The sequence below is a fragment of the Populus alba genome, chromosome 2, assembly GCF_005239225.2.
Source record: "Populus alba chromosome 2, ASM523922v2, whole genome shotgun sequence".
Classification (NCBI taxonomy): domain Eukaryota; kingdom Viridiplantae; phylum Streptophyta; class Magnoliopsida; order Malpighiales; family Salicaceae; genus Populus; species Populus alba.
The window spans coordinates 3,267,498-3,282,467 of NC_133285.1; the positions used below are offsets into that span (position 1 = coordinate 3,267,498).

The 14,970-nt window shown below is 36.1% G+C and overlaps 2 protein-coding genes across 7 annotated transcripts; one reads left to right on the forward strand and one right to left on the reverse strand.

The window, feature by feature from the left end:
• Positions 1-5,198: 5,198 nt before the first annotated feature.
• LOC118049285 (PRA1 family protein F3) lies at positions 5,199-8,532 on the forward strand. 3 transcript variants are annotated; one of them, XM_073407324.1, is made up of 2 exons: positions 5,199-5,949; positions 8,342-8,532. In XM_073407324.1, exon 1 carries the CDS (start codon positions 5,360-5,362, stop codon positions 5,945-5,947), a length of 588 nt encoding a protein of 195 aa, XP_073263425.1. In that variant the 5' UTR covers positions 5,199-5,359; the 3' UTR covers positions 5,948-5,949; positions 8,342-8,532. The 3 variants fall into 3 exon arrangements, with proteins under 3 accessions (XP_073263425.1, XP_034915125.1, XP_034915124.1); XM_035059234.2 differs by lacking the exon at positions 8,342-8,532 and adding an exon at positions 6,039-6,303; XM_035059233.2 differs by lacking the exon at positions 8,342-8,532 and adding an exon at positions 6,774-7,528 and having other exon boundaries at positions 5,204-5,949.
• A 562-nt stretch (positions 8,533-9,094) lies between these two features.
• LOC118049287 (E3 ubiquitin protein ligase DRIP2) lies at positions 9,095-14,039 on the reverse strand. Of its 4 annotated transcripts, none has more exons than XR_004687642.2 (8): positions 13,537-14,037; positions 12,884-12,983; positions 12,282-12,618; positions 11,693-12,132; positions 11,512-11,562; positions 10,391-10,463; positions 9,530-9,779; positions 9,095-9,435 (listed from the first exon to the last, which is right to left on the reverse strand). XR_004687642.2 is itself a non-coding variant. In XM_035059235.2 (7 exons), the coding sequence occupies exons 1-7, from the start codon at positions 13,670-13,672 to the stop codon at positions 9,606-9,608; spliced, it is 1,311 nt and encodes a 436-aa protein (XP_034915126.1). In that variant the 5' UTR covers positions 13,673-14,036; the 3' UTR covers positions 9,095-9,605. The 4 variants fall into 4 exon arrangements, 2 of the variants coding, with proteins under 2 accessions (XP_034915126.1, XP_073263434.1); XR_004687643.2 differs by having other exon boundaries at positions 9,095-9,374; positions 13,537-14,036; XM_035059235.2 differs by having other exon boundaries at positions 9,095-9,779; positions 13,537-14,036.
• Positions 14,040-14,970: the final 931 nt, after the last annotated feature.

Below are 14,970 nucleotides of genomic sequence, written 5' to 3' on the forward strand. Positions count from 1 at the left end.
ATGAGCAATTTCATACGTGTTTGTTCTCCACTTGTAAGCCACTTTAAACTAAGTTCTAAGCAGTGTCCTTCAAGAGATGAGATGAAAAAGGTTCCTTATGCATCTGCAGTTGGTAGCTTGATGTATGTCGTGGTTTGCACAAGGTCGGATATAGCTCATGCAGTTAGTGTGGTTAGTCGGTTCCTCTCCAATCCTGGTAAAGAACACTGGTCAACAGTGAAATGGATACTCAGGTATCTCAAAGGTACTTCTAGTTTCAGCTTATATTTTGGTAATAATAAACCTGTGTTGGATGGATACACAGATGTAGATATGGTTGGTGATGTTGATTCTAGAAAGTCTACATCAGGATACTTGATGAAGTTTGCAGGGGAAGCAGTCTTATGGCAATCAAGGTTGCAAAAATGTGTTGCATTATCCACTATAAAGGCTGAATATATTACTCTTACTAAAGGGGGTAAAGAGTTGTTATGGATGAAGAAGTTCTTACATGAACTTGACCTAGTTCAAGAGAACTTTGTGTTGCACTGTGATAGTCAAAGTGCAATCCATCTTAGTAAGCATCCTACTTTTCACTCTCGATCAAAGCATATTGAGGTTAGATATCAATGGATTCAAGATGCTATGGAGATGAAGTTATTTGTTATTAAGAAGATCCATACTGATGACAACGTGTCAGACATGATGACCAAACCTTTACCGAGAGAGAAGTTTGAGTTTTGCAGAAGGGAAGCAGGCTTGTCAGAGCCTCCTAAATTGAAACTTACATATTGATCACCAGTATGACAAATTCCTCACATGGTACGTGAGGGAGAGATTTGTTGTGTGTGGTCCCACACCATGTGATGGTGGGACCACCACATTAATTAGCAAGTTGTCTCTTTAAATTAAATGGGTCTGCCACTGTGGATTAAGAGTGTGTTTGGTATTGCGGTAGCTGTTGTGGTTGTGGTTTGAAAAAAATTGTTTTATAAAAAGTACTTTTAGTTGAGGTTGGTTTGAAAAAATAGATGTTTGGTTAAAATTGTGGTTGAAATTGAGGTTGAAGAAAAAATAATTTAATATGTTTGGTTAAAATAATACTTTTCAAATTGAGGCTATAAAATAATTAATATATATTAATATTGATGGTTTTTAATTTAAATATTATAGATTTAACTACTGTTATTACATCATGAAATAAATAATATTGATATCAAATATTTTTTTATTATTTCATGAAACCATGTATAATTTCATAACGTATGAAATCTATCAAATAAAGACTATATTTTCCAAGATTTTTTAAGCACGCAATATGAGGTAAAATGTCATCAAGAACAAAATTGAGGTTGTGATCAAATTATGCAAATGCTATATTATCAAACGATTTTCTTCTAATTTTTTAAATAAAACACAATTAAAAAAAATAAATCTTTTTTTAATGTCGGAGCCGATTCAATACATTTATTTTCAGACCCGGCCAGCTGAAACAGTGGAATTCAACTCCACTGTTCATGTGAGCAGTGGAGTTGAACTCCACTGTCAACTTAATTAAGTGAACAATGGAGAGCTTGCTGTTAACTGTATAAGAACACAACAAGAAAAATCATGAAAAAATTGCTTCAGCTTAACCTACAGTGAAACCTCAATTTTTATGGGCCCCATGAGCCAAACCACAACCACAACCACAACCACAACTTATAACAAAACACTGAATTATTAAAAAAAAGTAGTAGCTGCCGCATAGCCAAACGAACTCTAAGTTGCATTTTTTGAACAGAAGAGAGAAGAGAAAAAGGGAGAAAGAAAGGAAGAAGAGGCAACAGAGCAGTCCTTCTCATTTCTTTGATTTCCAGCTCGTTCACCGTTGGATCGGGTTGAGATTTTGACAGCAGCTTCTAGACACATTACTCTTCATTCTGGATGGTTGGATCGAAGATTGATTGTATGGAAGCTGGCTGTTTTGACAGAAAACAGGGCTGTTAGTGTTATGAGTTTTTCTCAAACACTTCTCTCTTTAATCTTGTTGTATTCCAAGAATAGATTGTTCTTGATGATATGTATGTTGTAGCCCTTAGTTAAATCTAAGAAAGAATAGTTGTGAACCTATTATTTATTGATAGTGGAAGTTTTTAAATGGACTACAGTCCCGTAGTTTTTCCCGCATCGAGTTTTCCACGTAAAAATCTTGGTGTTGATTTGTGTGATTGTTTGCATTATCTTGTTCATTGTTTGATTCTGATTTTGATTGTGTGGAAGCTGGCTGTTTTGACAGAAAACAGGGCTGTTAGTGTTATGAGTTTTTCTCAAACACTTCTCTCTTTAATCTTGTTGTATTCCAAGAATAGATTGTTCTTGATGATATGTATGTTGTAACCCTTAGTTAAATCTAAGAAAGAATAGTTGTGAACCTATTATTTATTGATAATGAAAGTTTTTAAGTGGACTACAGTCCTGTGGTTTTTCCCGCATCGAGTTTTCCACGTAAAAATCTTGGTGTTGATTTATGTGATTGTTTGCATTATCTTATTCATTGTTTGATTCTGATTTTGATTGCACAAAGAAGGAAAAGAATTGAAACTTGTATTCCGCTATATTAATCTGGAAAGATTAGTATCCGGTTATTTGTTCCTAGTTTTCCCAACAGTTTCTTATGATGTGAACTTGGTTACAATGCACAAACATCCTGATATAGCATGGTGCAAGGTTGGTGTTCTAAGTCTGGGATCTGAATTTGGAAATGCAAGTGACACTACTAGTTTTTTTTTTCTGTATTTTTTTTTGAAAGGTGGACTAACACTGAATTTCCCTGTTCCTGGTCTTAAAAGTGGCATAAGTGCGTGAAGGTCTCCTTCCGACTTCTGTTTTTCACGAACAGAGATGATCCAGATTGTTGCTTGCCATATGCTTAAAAGTACGAATCTTTCTTTATTTGCAATCATGTTGAGTCTCTTGAATATCAACTAAAATACTGCGGAAGATTTTTCATTTAAAGGTGGATCTAATGCATCGGCTCCATTTGAGGAGCTTGCAAGTGAAAAACTGACAAAGGAAAGTTAATTAGCAATATTGATGCCACCGGCCATGCAAAGTTAGTGGCTTGCCTGTTGTCACAATCCTTGTTTTGGTGACTTTAAAAGCTAGTTTCACTATGGGTCTCCCTTTCCCCTCTAGTTTTTGGAAGAGTTTTTGGTTCCTAGCTTGTTTTGTGCCTGATTGGTGGAGTGTTTCCAAAAGTCTCTCTTCTTACTGGGTCTGCGGAACGTGTAAGATAATTTTCTTTGATGATTCAGTGGTGATCTCTTGGAGTAGTGTAACCATAATATCTGATTATGCTTATGGTCTTTTCACGAATATTCTCTCATGTTGTTATGCCTTGGTAGCGTTCATTCGAGGAAAGTGATGGATTAGTGATTCATTTCTTTCCATTGTATGTTTCATACTGACAAGGTTCTGTATATCATTTCTGTCTTTTTAGCGTGTGAAGGTAGATTATTTGGCCTTTTTACTAAATCCTATTCTATGAAATTGATTACTTTAATTACAACACATCTGGCGTTTGCCTCGTGACTTTGTGTTGAGTAAAACCCATAGAGGTTACCACTTACAATAGAGGTTATCAGACCCATAATTTTCCTTTTGCTTTTGCAAGGCGGCAACCCGTTCTGTTAACTAGAAAATGGGGCCAGAACTCCAAATATCATCATGGAGTCTATTGATTGCGTCTTCGTGGAGATGGGATGGGAGGAATGTTCAAATGCATTGCATGTTCCGTAAAAAAATAATGGGATTTCTAGTTTTTGCTTTCTTCACCATCTGTTTATCTGATTCTTGAAGGATTCTGGGGTTACTGATATATTGCTTTTTTTTTTCAGCAGGTGGCTTCTTTGGGCAATAACATGGCCATTCAAATTGCTGCATTCCTTTCCTCTGCAGGCTGTTTACAAGCATTATCACAAGGAATGTACGCTGACATTACAGCACTTCATTATCTTCTTTGGAGCCTCTGAACTCTCCTCTCGCAGCTCATTGCTATCCACTCTTTTAAGATGGGTGAATGCAGTGAGCACGTTCAGCTCGATGTGAAATTATATAATGGTATACCGTTTGACAAATCTGCAAGTTTATCGTCTTAATTTCTCTCATCAAGATCATCATTTCAGCGAGTCAAGCAGTTCATATACACAATCGGTGGTTATCAATCTATTTCTTATCCATGGATAACAGAGATTTTCTTCATTTAATGAAAGGGAAATTAACTCAGTAGGTGTTGGCCCTGCTATAAGAGCTTTTACATAATGCAATCAACAAAATGTTAGTAATGAATGCTATCTGCATGCCAGCAAGAGAAGTTCCATCTGTGCACGGCGAAGAACCTCGTATCAGTTGCTCTGAGCCTTTACTCGCACCGCCTAAGTGATCGCACCGCCGAGCTCGCTGAAGGTTCACGAACATGTTGCTCGTGTAGAGTAGGTGCTCCTCCCTCTCTCCAATCTTCCCCGTACGGCACCCCAGTTGCAGTGGATGACCCTGAACGCAAACTCGCTGGCAAGAAAGAAAAAAGATACTTTCAATCTCACACCACATCCTTAATTAATATACTCAGTTGTTCGAACAGTTTATATATTTTTTAATTAATTTTATAAATTTTAAAATTAATAATTATATAAACTTTTAATTTTCTTAAAATTTATATAACTCCAAACGGGTGATTTTTGAAAAATAAAAAATCTAATAAGCTAACATCGGTGTTGCTTTTTCTACTTTTGATTTACAAGCTATTAGCTTATAATTTTATTTTTGTTTTGTCAATCTTTCATGAGTAGATTTTTTTTTTTTTTTTTTTTTTTTTTTTTAGATTTTTCTCCTTAGTTGTAGCAATGCACTGTGCCTTCTGTACCAAAATCGTAAGATTTGGGCCAATTTTGTATTGTTACTTTATTTTTAATTTTTTATATACAAACTATTTGCAAATTTTCACTAGCCATGCTGATTTTTTTATGTCCCGGTTTTTAGTTTTTTATATACAATTATGCGTTGCCCATAAACGTGACAACTTGGACATTGATTATCCTGTCAAGGCTCTCTCTCTCAAATTTTATAACATATTTTCATAATTAGACTGCATTTACTCCCCATTCCTTGCTGGCCTCCCCCCCCCCCCACCCCCCAACGCCAGCTGGCTAAAGAAGCCGAAACGACACCACATCCTCTTTAAAATGCCTAACACGGCGTCGTCTTCACAAGCCTCTGCCCTCTGTGCTCTTCCCCGACAAATATCTAGCCTTTAGAAAAGGAAATGCCTTCTTTATAGAGATCCAAAAAACCGCCACTCCCTCTGTAACAACGAACCGATCTCTCTTCTCTCGTTTTCTCAATGACTTCTCCATCTCCAGCTTCGTACGGTTCCTTCCAACCCACCGCACCCTCGTCCACCTTCCTCACACGCGCCACCAATACTACATCCACCATCTTCGCCACTCGCCGCCCATGGCGCGAATTAATTGAATTCTCCTCCTTCGCGCGCCCATTCTCCCTCGGCGATACCACAATCCGCATAAAACGGAACCTCTCCTACTTTCGCGTTAATTACACAATGATAATCCTCTCTATCCTCTTCTTAAGCCTCTTATGGCACCCTCTCTCAATGATTGTCTTCTTAATCGTCTTCGTCGCCTGGTTTTTCCTTTACTTCTTTCGTGACCAGCCATTGGTGATTTTCCACCGCACGATTGATGATCGTGTGGTGCTTGGTTTGCTCGGTGTCGCTACTATTGTTGCTTTGATTTTCACACACGTGTGGTTAAATGTCTTGGTTTCGCTTTTGATTGGAGCTGCTCTTGTTGTCTTGCACTCTGCGTTTAGAAGAACTGATGATTTGTATTCGGATGAGCAAGATGTGGCTGATGGAAGTTTGCTTTCTTTTGTGGGGAGTCCTACGAGAGCTGGCCACAATCGCTTTTAAAAGTAAGATTCTTAGCTTTGGATCTCATATTTTTCTGCTGGAATTTAATTTCATACGCACAAGTCTGCTAAAACATACATAATTTCGGCAGGAGCAGCGGTTTTTTCTCTGCTTAGATGATCAGTCTTGACCTGATTCGATTTTTTTTCTCTTGTTTATTTTTTTTTAGGTTTTTGCTTAATAGGGTAGTGTTAATTTTTTGTGGGATGAATGTGTTGTAAATGTGGTTATGATTGAAGAACCAGTGAAGAAACAGCTAGTTATTGACGGTGTTTTGTACCTTCTTTAGTGTTGTTAAAGGAAGTAGTACTTCTTATGGTGGGAATAAATGACTTCTTTGGATTTTAATGCAGAAATGTGTTCACTTCTTTTTATTGTAGTCCTTTTCTCTATTGCTGTTGATGTTATATGTTGTTGGTTTTCTTCGTACACTTAAATTTGTATGAGTTTTGTTAGGTTTAAACTGAAGTTACTTTAGCATGAATTCGTAGTAAAAATGGTGTTTTTTGAGATGAAAATTGTGTGTTTACTGATCCGGGACTTGAGCCCAAATCCTAGCTCTCATGGTGTAAGAGAGCGCCGATGAGTTACCAGCCCGTTGGTGTAAATAGATTGGTGCTGTTGCATGTGTTGTTTCTTTTGATGTGAACTTGTTTACAGTACACAAACATCCGGATATAGCAGGGTACAAGGTTGATGTTCTAGTGGAAGTCTGGGATCCGAACTTAGAAATGCAAGCGAAGGATACTACTAGTCTTTTTTTTTTTTTTGTAAAATTTTTTGAAAGGTGGGACTGACTTGAATTTCCCTTTTCTTGGGCTTAAAGGTGGCATAAGTGCGTGATGGTCTCCTTTTGGTTTCCTTTTTTCACGAACAGAGATGGTCCAGATGGTTGCCAATAAGTTTCGAAGTACGGGTCTTTCTTTATACGCAATAACGTTGAGTCTGAATTGCAATGAAAATATTGCTGAAGAATTTTCATTTAAAGGTGGATTGGCTCCATTTGAGGAACTTGCAAGTGAAGAATTGACAAAGGAAAGTTAGCAATATTGCTGTCACTGGCCATGCAAAGTTAGTGGCTTTCCCGTTGTCACAATCCATGTTTTGGTGACTTTAAAAGCTTCTTTCACCATGGGTCTCCCTTTCCCCGCTAGTTTTTTGGAAGAGTTCTTGGTTCCTAGCTTGTTTTGTGCCTGATTGGAGGAGTAGTTCCGGAAGTGATCCCTTTTTTTAACTGTGTCTATGGAATGTGCAAGATTATTTTCTTTGGCAAATAATGATGATTCAGTGGTGAACTGGTGATCACTTTAAGTACTATGACCATAATATCTGTTTATGCTTATGGTCATTTCACGAATTCTCTCATGCATTTTCAGTTCATGTTGTTATACCTTAGTAGCGTTCATTAGAGGAATGTGATGAATTAGTGATTTATTTTTCCAATTGTATGTTTGATAATGATAAGGTCATGTATATCATATCTAGCTTTTTAGCATTTGAAGGTAGAATATTCGGCTGTTTTACTAGATCCTATCCCATGAATCTGATTTTTTTAGTACAATACATCTGAAGTTGCCTCGTGATTTTGTGTTAGTGTAAAATCCATGGTGGCATCTCTGAAGCTCGAGTCATTCATTTTCCCCCAATTTCCATGTTATGAAGGTCAAGTTATGCAACTTGAATTTACCATAGAGGTTATCAAAAACCCATACTTTTCACAGCTTTATCCGTAGAGTTTCCTATTATCCATCCCATCATATATATATATATATATATATATATATATATATATTTATATTTTTTTTTTTTTTTTTTTTTTTTTTTATTAATGTGAGTGTCCGGACTAGTTTGCATGTACTTCGACTAATCCCACGGGTTCTAAAGTTAATGATCATGTAAGCCTTTAATGATCATCATATTAACAACTACAAAGCTCGAATATAAAACTATAAAAGGAGTACATTCTTTGATTTCAAGTTCTTATCATTTCATCATATTGAGTATATTGCTAATGGTTTTGCGGATGGTTTAGATAGCCGCCAGAAGCCCGTGGTTTCTAAAGATAATCTTGTTGAAATCTCACTCTTACTAAGATGAAATTTGAAATTTAAAGGTTTAATATTGTTTTTTGATTTTATTCGTTGCAAAATTTGAATAAAAAACATTATTAAAATAGAATAAGAGAACATGAAATGATAAAAAAGAGAGAAGAGGACAACTCTTGCTTTTGCCAAAAAAGAAAAGAAGAGCGACAAACTACAGTGCACCTAGCAAGTGAATTATTATAGAACACTTAGCCAAAGTATCAGGAATTTTGCAAGTCTTGTAAAACTAAAAATGCGATTCCTGATCACAAAGTATCCTTTTTCGCTGATCTTTTCCTCTTTCTTGTAGTCTAGACGGGCCGAGATAACGAACTGACCCAGAGGGCATGAAGACCGGGCGGCCCATCTACTCGATGCTTTTATATAACGACGACGCCCGGACAGTTCTTAAAGGGGACGTTTTGCTCTTGAGAGAGCCACCGCCAGTACTCTGCAAGTTAGTGCAAAAAATCACGTGAGACGATCCCCTTGGGTGTATTTACTTGGTTACTTCCCTTAGCACGTGGATGGTACTAAATTTTTTTTCAACATGAAGTTTTTAATATTATTATTAAACAAGTTAAACTTAAACTTGAAGAAATTCTATTTTTAACTTTTTGTATGTTTTGAAAAATAATTAATAATGCATAAAAAAAGCATGAGTTTAAGTAGGATCGTAAGTTTGAGTTCAAATTGATATATTTATATTAGTCTTGAACAATATAAAATTTCATTAACTACATAACTCTCTTCTTCTTCTTTTTGCCACAGATAAAAAAAGTATTGCTGATAAAAAAAAAAAATTAATTAAGAATTTTTGTATGAGACATACCATGCGAATGAATATAACAAAAATTGTGAATGTACTAAATAAAATGTAGAAAATCCGAGTTTGAGTTCAAATTGATAACTTGTACTAGTTATAATTAGTATAAAATTTTATTAACTATAAATAACTATTTTCTCTATCATACATAAAGTACTTGTTAATAGTTAAATAAACCCTAATATCCTAGGCATAATAACTGTGGTAAATCTGAAATCTCAAAGCAGACGAAAAAAAGGCTCGAAAAAGAAAACTCTCTATCGTGGAGGGCAGCCAACGAAGCAGGTCCATCTCTGCCTACAATGAATAGTCAACCATAGAAAATAATGGGAGCGTAAGTCTGATTAAACAAATAGCACATCATCTAGCACGCAAATCGTGAAACATGCAGCCAAGAAAAATGTGTTGGTCTCCGTGGAAAGTCTTGCGCTAGGTGGTGTGTAATCATACAGTATCTGGAAGAACACCGGTGAACTTGCACCTCATCACTGTAGGCTAACCAGCTTGTGCAGATTGCCTGCATTTATATGATCATGAATCAAAGAATTCCTTTTCACCCTCTGTTTCCCTGCGGCAGCCTGGTGTGGATAAACCAAAGACACCACAGATATTGTGGAGGAACTAGTCAAGAAAGACATGCTCAAAATATACAAGCCGAGGAGAAAATCTCACTTTGTTACCCCGGGGTTCAAAGAAGCATATGGATTATTGATCATGTGGTGGAAAAACAAATTGGAGAAAAGCATTGTTATTGGTTCGGGACCTTTCGAGCATAGGCAAGCACCATCACATAATCCTTTGCCGAGAAACCTGCAGTTACTGGTACTTGCTCAGTCTTCGGCACCGTTTGTAGCCACTGATCAACTAAATTATACAATAGTAATGTAGGGATCACTGGTCTTCCCATGCATCTGATCTCAACCTGAAAGAATACAGACCAGAGTTACAAGAATGAGAACTAGACAAGCTTCTTTCTATACTAAAACTGCTATCGAATGCCAGGCGAGTCAAAATGATAATGTATTTGCTATAGTTTCTACTGCCTAATTGAAAATGCTTCCTTTTGATTTAAATAAATACTTTGTTCAACCTTTACTAATGGCAGAATACATCCAAAATATTTGTTTTCCTAAGAAAGAAACAATTTCCGATTCATGATAATTCTGCTCACATTATTGCAGTAGCAAATGCAACAGGAAATCAGACTTTAAGAGGGGACAGGACTAATGAGATTGGTTCATGAGTAATGTACGCTAATGAAAAATGCAGGGCTCAAAAAAAGAAAAGGAAGAGAGCAGCACATGCATTGTCAAAGACAAAACTTGATGATCTTAGTGCTTAATTGAGATCTCTTGTACTTCAATCTTTTTAACATGACAAGAACTTGTACCTAAGAACACAATAGCATGCTCAACTTGGAGTTGATAGGGTATGGAAATCCAAGGTCCAAGACTGTTTTGTAATTGCATTAAAAAAAACACCTAATTGACACTGAAAATCATCTGAATGTAAAGCTTGTCAACGACATCTCACCTCAGCTTCACTAGCGAGGTCTAGCTTCTTCATCAAGTACTTCTGGATGAAAGAAACAGGTACATTTCCATCCCTGGCATAGGGTGAAATAAGTGAAACATCTCCAGGAATTAGTTGATTGCTTTACTCTATTCACCAAAAAAGCTTATTTTCTTATTTCAAATTTTAATTACTGAAAAGTAGCCAAAAGAAATGCTGAAAAATGACGGCAAAATAATAGGTAACAGACATAAATTAGCACAACAACAGTGCACAGAACTACATTAATTTACAAATTAAGATTCCAGAGTGTGTTTATGAGGACTATTGAATAGTTTGAATGTAGAAAACTTGTCAAACAATTCAATAAAGATAAAAGCAACACGTTAAGTGGCCTATTACAATATCTAAAATGAGCCTTAAGTTTTGGAGAATTAGAGGTTTTTCAGGTTGTCAGCAGCACCTTCCATCAGGTGGGACTGAAAGCGGACCAGCATAGTTTTAATGACTGGTTCAGCTGTAAGTTACAGACCGAAACTATCTACATATATGCTGAGAAGTGCATGGAATCTATTAAATAGTTAGTAAATAGTTAGTCAATTTAGATAACCTGTCCCTTTTCAGGATTGGTAACATACATCTCGAGATACATTCTGAAATCGATAGGTCAACTGGCTGTCCCACCTGCGCTTTCCATACTGCAACCGCCAGACCTCTAGAAGGAATGAGTTGTGTAGCAGAGGAAGGATGACTTTAGATTAATAAGATGCTTCAATGAAAATAAATTTCATTGTTTTCACAAATATGTGCTACCATGTTTTCTAACAATTCTTACCACCTCAACCACATCCTTGGATGCCTTCCCTTCATCTATACATCTCTAAGCCTCTAACCTAAGCATGATTAAAGGTTAAGCTTACTCTCTCAGGCAGTGACTGTTGTTCTAGCATCTACCAGCATAACGCAAGCAAATTTTTTCATTGTACTCCCAGCTACCTAGTACCAAAAACTTGGAATAATATCTTCACAGTAAAAAAGCCAGGGAGGAATCTTCATAAATCATAACAAAACAAAAGGTAAAGTATCCAGCAAATGCGATGAAGAGTTCATACAATATTGTAGTGAAGACAAAAGAAACTCACTTTAGCCTTAAGTAACTTGAAGGAATTTGAGGCAAGGGTGCTTCTCCTTCCCTGAAAAAAAGAAGTGAAATAAATATATGAACACAGTGAAAGTACATTTAAATAAGCAAACATGCTCCACTATTCTAGACTCCTAGTACAGAAAGTTTCATCTAGTTAAAGAGCTGGAGTTGCTTCTCACCGTTCAGAAGCCAATAATGAAAACCAAACAGGACCACTTCTTCTTTCTTGCTTTGCAGCAGCAGTGTCCAGCACTGCCGGTGATGAAATGCCTGAAATGTTATTAAAAGCTGCCCTTTTTTGGCGTAATCTGCGCAACCTTTTTGGTTCCACTGGTCCCTCAGAGACATTATCGATATTATTCCTTTCATCCTTTACTTTTGATTTGTCTTTGTTTCCCTTAAATTTGGTTTTAAGCGCTCGAGGTTCATTGTCATTGACAGGTCGAGATTCTGATTTAGCATCATTAAGTTGTGGACTAGACTTGAATGACTTGGTTCTGTTCGCAACTTCCACCAGAAAATTTAAAGGTTGCCAGAGATCTGATTTCCCATCCCTTGGTTCAGTCCCATTCTCTGCTTCATCAGGATCCGGTTGGCTGGGTTCAGTACAGTGAGAATTCTGCACTTGTTAAACATGCAGTTCTTAGACTTTTTAGAAAATTGGACTGCTTCTCAAGATACTAGAAATGAAAGTGGACGTTTATCTTAACAGCAAATTAGAATGTTATTAGGCATCCACACAAAGTAGATATAATGGTTAATATTTACCTGCTTTATGTTCTGATTGGTTTTTTTCAGAGTTTCGGGTGAACTTGAGCTCTCTGGACTATCTTCAACAGGAACATGTTCCTTGTTATTGGGTTTTTCAATGGAAAAATTGGTACCTCGTAAAGCAGCAGCCTTTCTTGGAAAAGGTTTTGTTCTTCTTCCTGTTGTAGTAGTATGTGTGGAAACTTTAGGAGTGCTGACCACCAATGATGAGAGCGACCTTTCCTTTCTTCTAGTAACTGGTAATGCAACTGACTCTGCAACTTCAGGTGCCTCTACCTTTCTTTTTTTGTATGGGAAAATCTTGGACCTCACATCTTGCAAATTGTGGTCTGGCCTGTTTACCATTTACCAATACATGCACATTGAACGATTTAAACACAAAAACCTTAATTTTTTTACCAAAATTTGCAGGTCCTCTACAACTTATAATCTACATTCTGCATGTATATGTATGATAAATGAGCAGAATTATATTGTTGCCTCAACAGATTGACCAAATAGCAATTGCATTCTATGGCAGTATAAACAACAACCCAACTAAGCATTTTGGAAATCCATCCACTCAAATCTCACCCAAACAAAAACAGCTAATATCTGACCTTAATTTTTCCAAAGGAACACAGCCCAGATTGATGTTGCATATTGGGCAGCTATCTAATCCTTCATTTGATATCCTCCGATATATACACTTCCTGCAAACTGGATGAAATACAAAAAATCAAATATTTTTTCATTTACTGACTTGATAAACTTAAAAATATCAGCATTCAGCAACATTTAACCCGCATGAATAATACAAAGTTCATCGTCATAGTAGCACACAATACTATTGGAAGATGAAACCTGGAATACAGTTCTACACAAAAAAAAATAACTCAAAAGGTAGCAGCTAGCTAGATATATGGTCTAAGATAAATAAAAATTATACTAAAAGAGAGCTAAAAGACTTCCCAATTGGCTAAAATATGTTACTGTTGGCCCAACATGCAAACAGTAATTTCATCAAGCAAAGAATCTAGCTAGAAAGAGATCGATATCATCAAAGATCCTGGTGCAGAAGAAAGTGCTAAATGCCCACATTCTTTAAACACAATTACACAAGTACCGAGTCAAAGCAAGACAAAAGGGAAGAAGAAGCAGGCCAACAAATCCAGGAAAAAAAAAAACCACCGATGACCCAGATTAGATCATGAACAAGGCAAAACATAATCAAGGATTTGGAAGCGAAATGAATTGAGAAGGAGAGACTGACACGTATGCAGACATTCAGATATGGTGGTGGCATCTCTAAGTAACTTGTTGCAGAGAAGACATGTCATGCATGCTGCAATCGTTTCCCTCCTCACTTTCACCACCTGATGATGACGCTGATGATTCTGATTTCCCATCAAAACTTTCTCAATTCCTTCCTAACCCATCCCTCCCTTCACGTCCACATCCTGCTGCTGCATGCTTTATTTTACCAGCTACAACACACGATTGATTCACGTTCATCTCTCTTTCTATATCTGCATTAAACTGAAGAATAACAATAATGCATAGAGAGGATAGCTACCGATTCTAACTGCATGAGATTATTACTATTTTGTGTATAGCTTTGATCGGTGGAGACGGGTGTTTTCTTTCTTTCTGTTTTTTTTTTTTTTTTTTTTTTTAATTTGAGGGAATATTAAGTATAAATCAGAAGAAAGGGTGAGATATCATTACAGTTGGGTTACAATGTTGATTTGTGGGGTTTCGGTGAATGGATTCTGGACTCAACAAGGGGGAAAAAAAGTTTATATATATATATATATATATATATAAAATATATTTACAGTAATGGAAAGCATAATTATCTATTTATTTGTTTGTTTGTTTACGAAACAAAATAGCATGTGAACTATTTATTTATTTATTTTTAGGGGAAAAAAAAGAATGGGAAAGAGCATGAATCTTGTGTATTTTAAAATTAATTTATTTATGTTATTTTCTTATAAAATCTTATTTATTTTGTTTTATTGTAAGTTTTAATGAAATTAAATAATAATGATAACAGTAATTTCTTTAATTTAAATATTAGGCCACGTAAGTTCAACTAGACAGTTTGTTTTTACCATGCGCCCTTAGACAAGTTCAACAGCTAGTTTTGAGATAGGGAGCGCGGATAAAGTGCGCTGGGAGTGCGTTGGAGAGGAAGGTGTGCACTGGGCTTGGGTTCCGTGTAGGCGACGGCGAGTATTGCGAGGGTGTTTGTGGTATTGTGTGCATAAGTGCATGTTAGCAAGCCTGCAAGTTGGATCCCTATCCATCATTCAACGTGGCAAGAACGGTTGGAATCGATTTAATTTCCCATCTCTATTCGTTAATAAATTAAATAATACCAGTGTGACAGGAAGACCAATTCACAATAATGATGACAACGACAACGTTTTCAGTGGGAGGGCTTCAAGATTTTTTTTATTGTTATTATTTTCATCGTTGGTACAGGTCAGTTTGGACGTATCTCAATTAATATCATATATTTTAAATTTAATAATTATATAAATTTTTAATAATTATAAAATTTATGAGACTTGAATTGATATTCTTTAAAAAACAAATTTAAAATCTCATTAGTCAAACTATATTTTTAATTTTAAAATTCTATTAGTTCAAGAGTGTGCTAAAAATAGAATAAAATCCGACGCACCCCCAAATAAAAAGT

Coding starts and splice junctions, on each gene's coding strand:
- LOC118049285 (XM_073407324.1), top strand. CDS start 5,360: ATGACTTCTCCATCTCCAGCTTCGTACGGTTCCTTCCAACCCACCGCA.
- LOC118049287 (XM_035059235.2), bottom strand. CDS start 13,672: ATGGGAAATCAGAATCATCAGCGTCATCATCAGGTGGTGAAAGTGAGG. Junction 12,133..12,281: donor CCAATCAGAACATAAAGCAG/GTAAATATTAAC, acceptor TAACAAGTGCAG/AATTCTCACTGTACTGAACC. Junction 10,464..11,511: donor TCAAGTTACTTAAGGCTAAA/GTGAGTTTCTTT, acceptor ACCCTATGCCAG/GGATGGAAATGTACCTGTTT.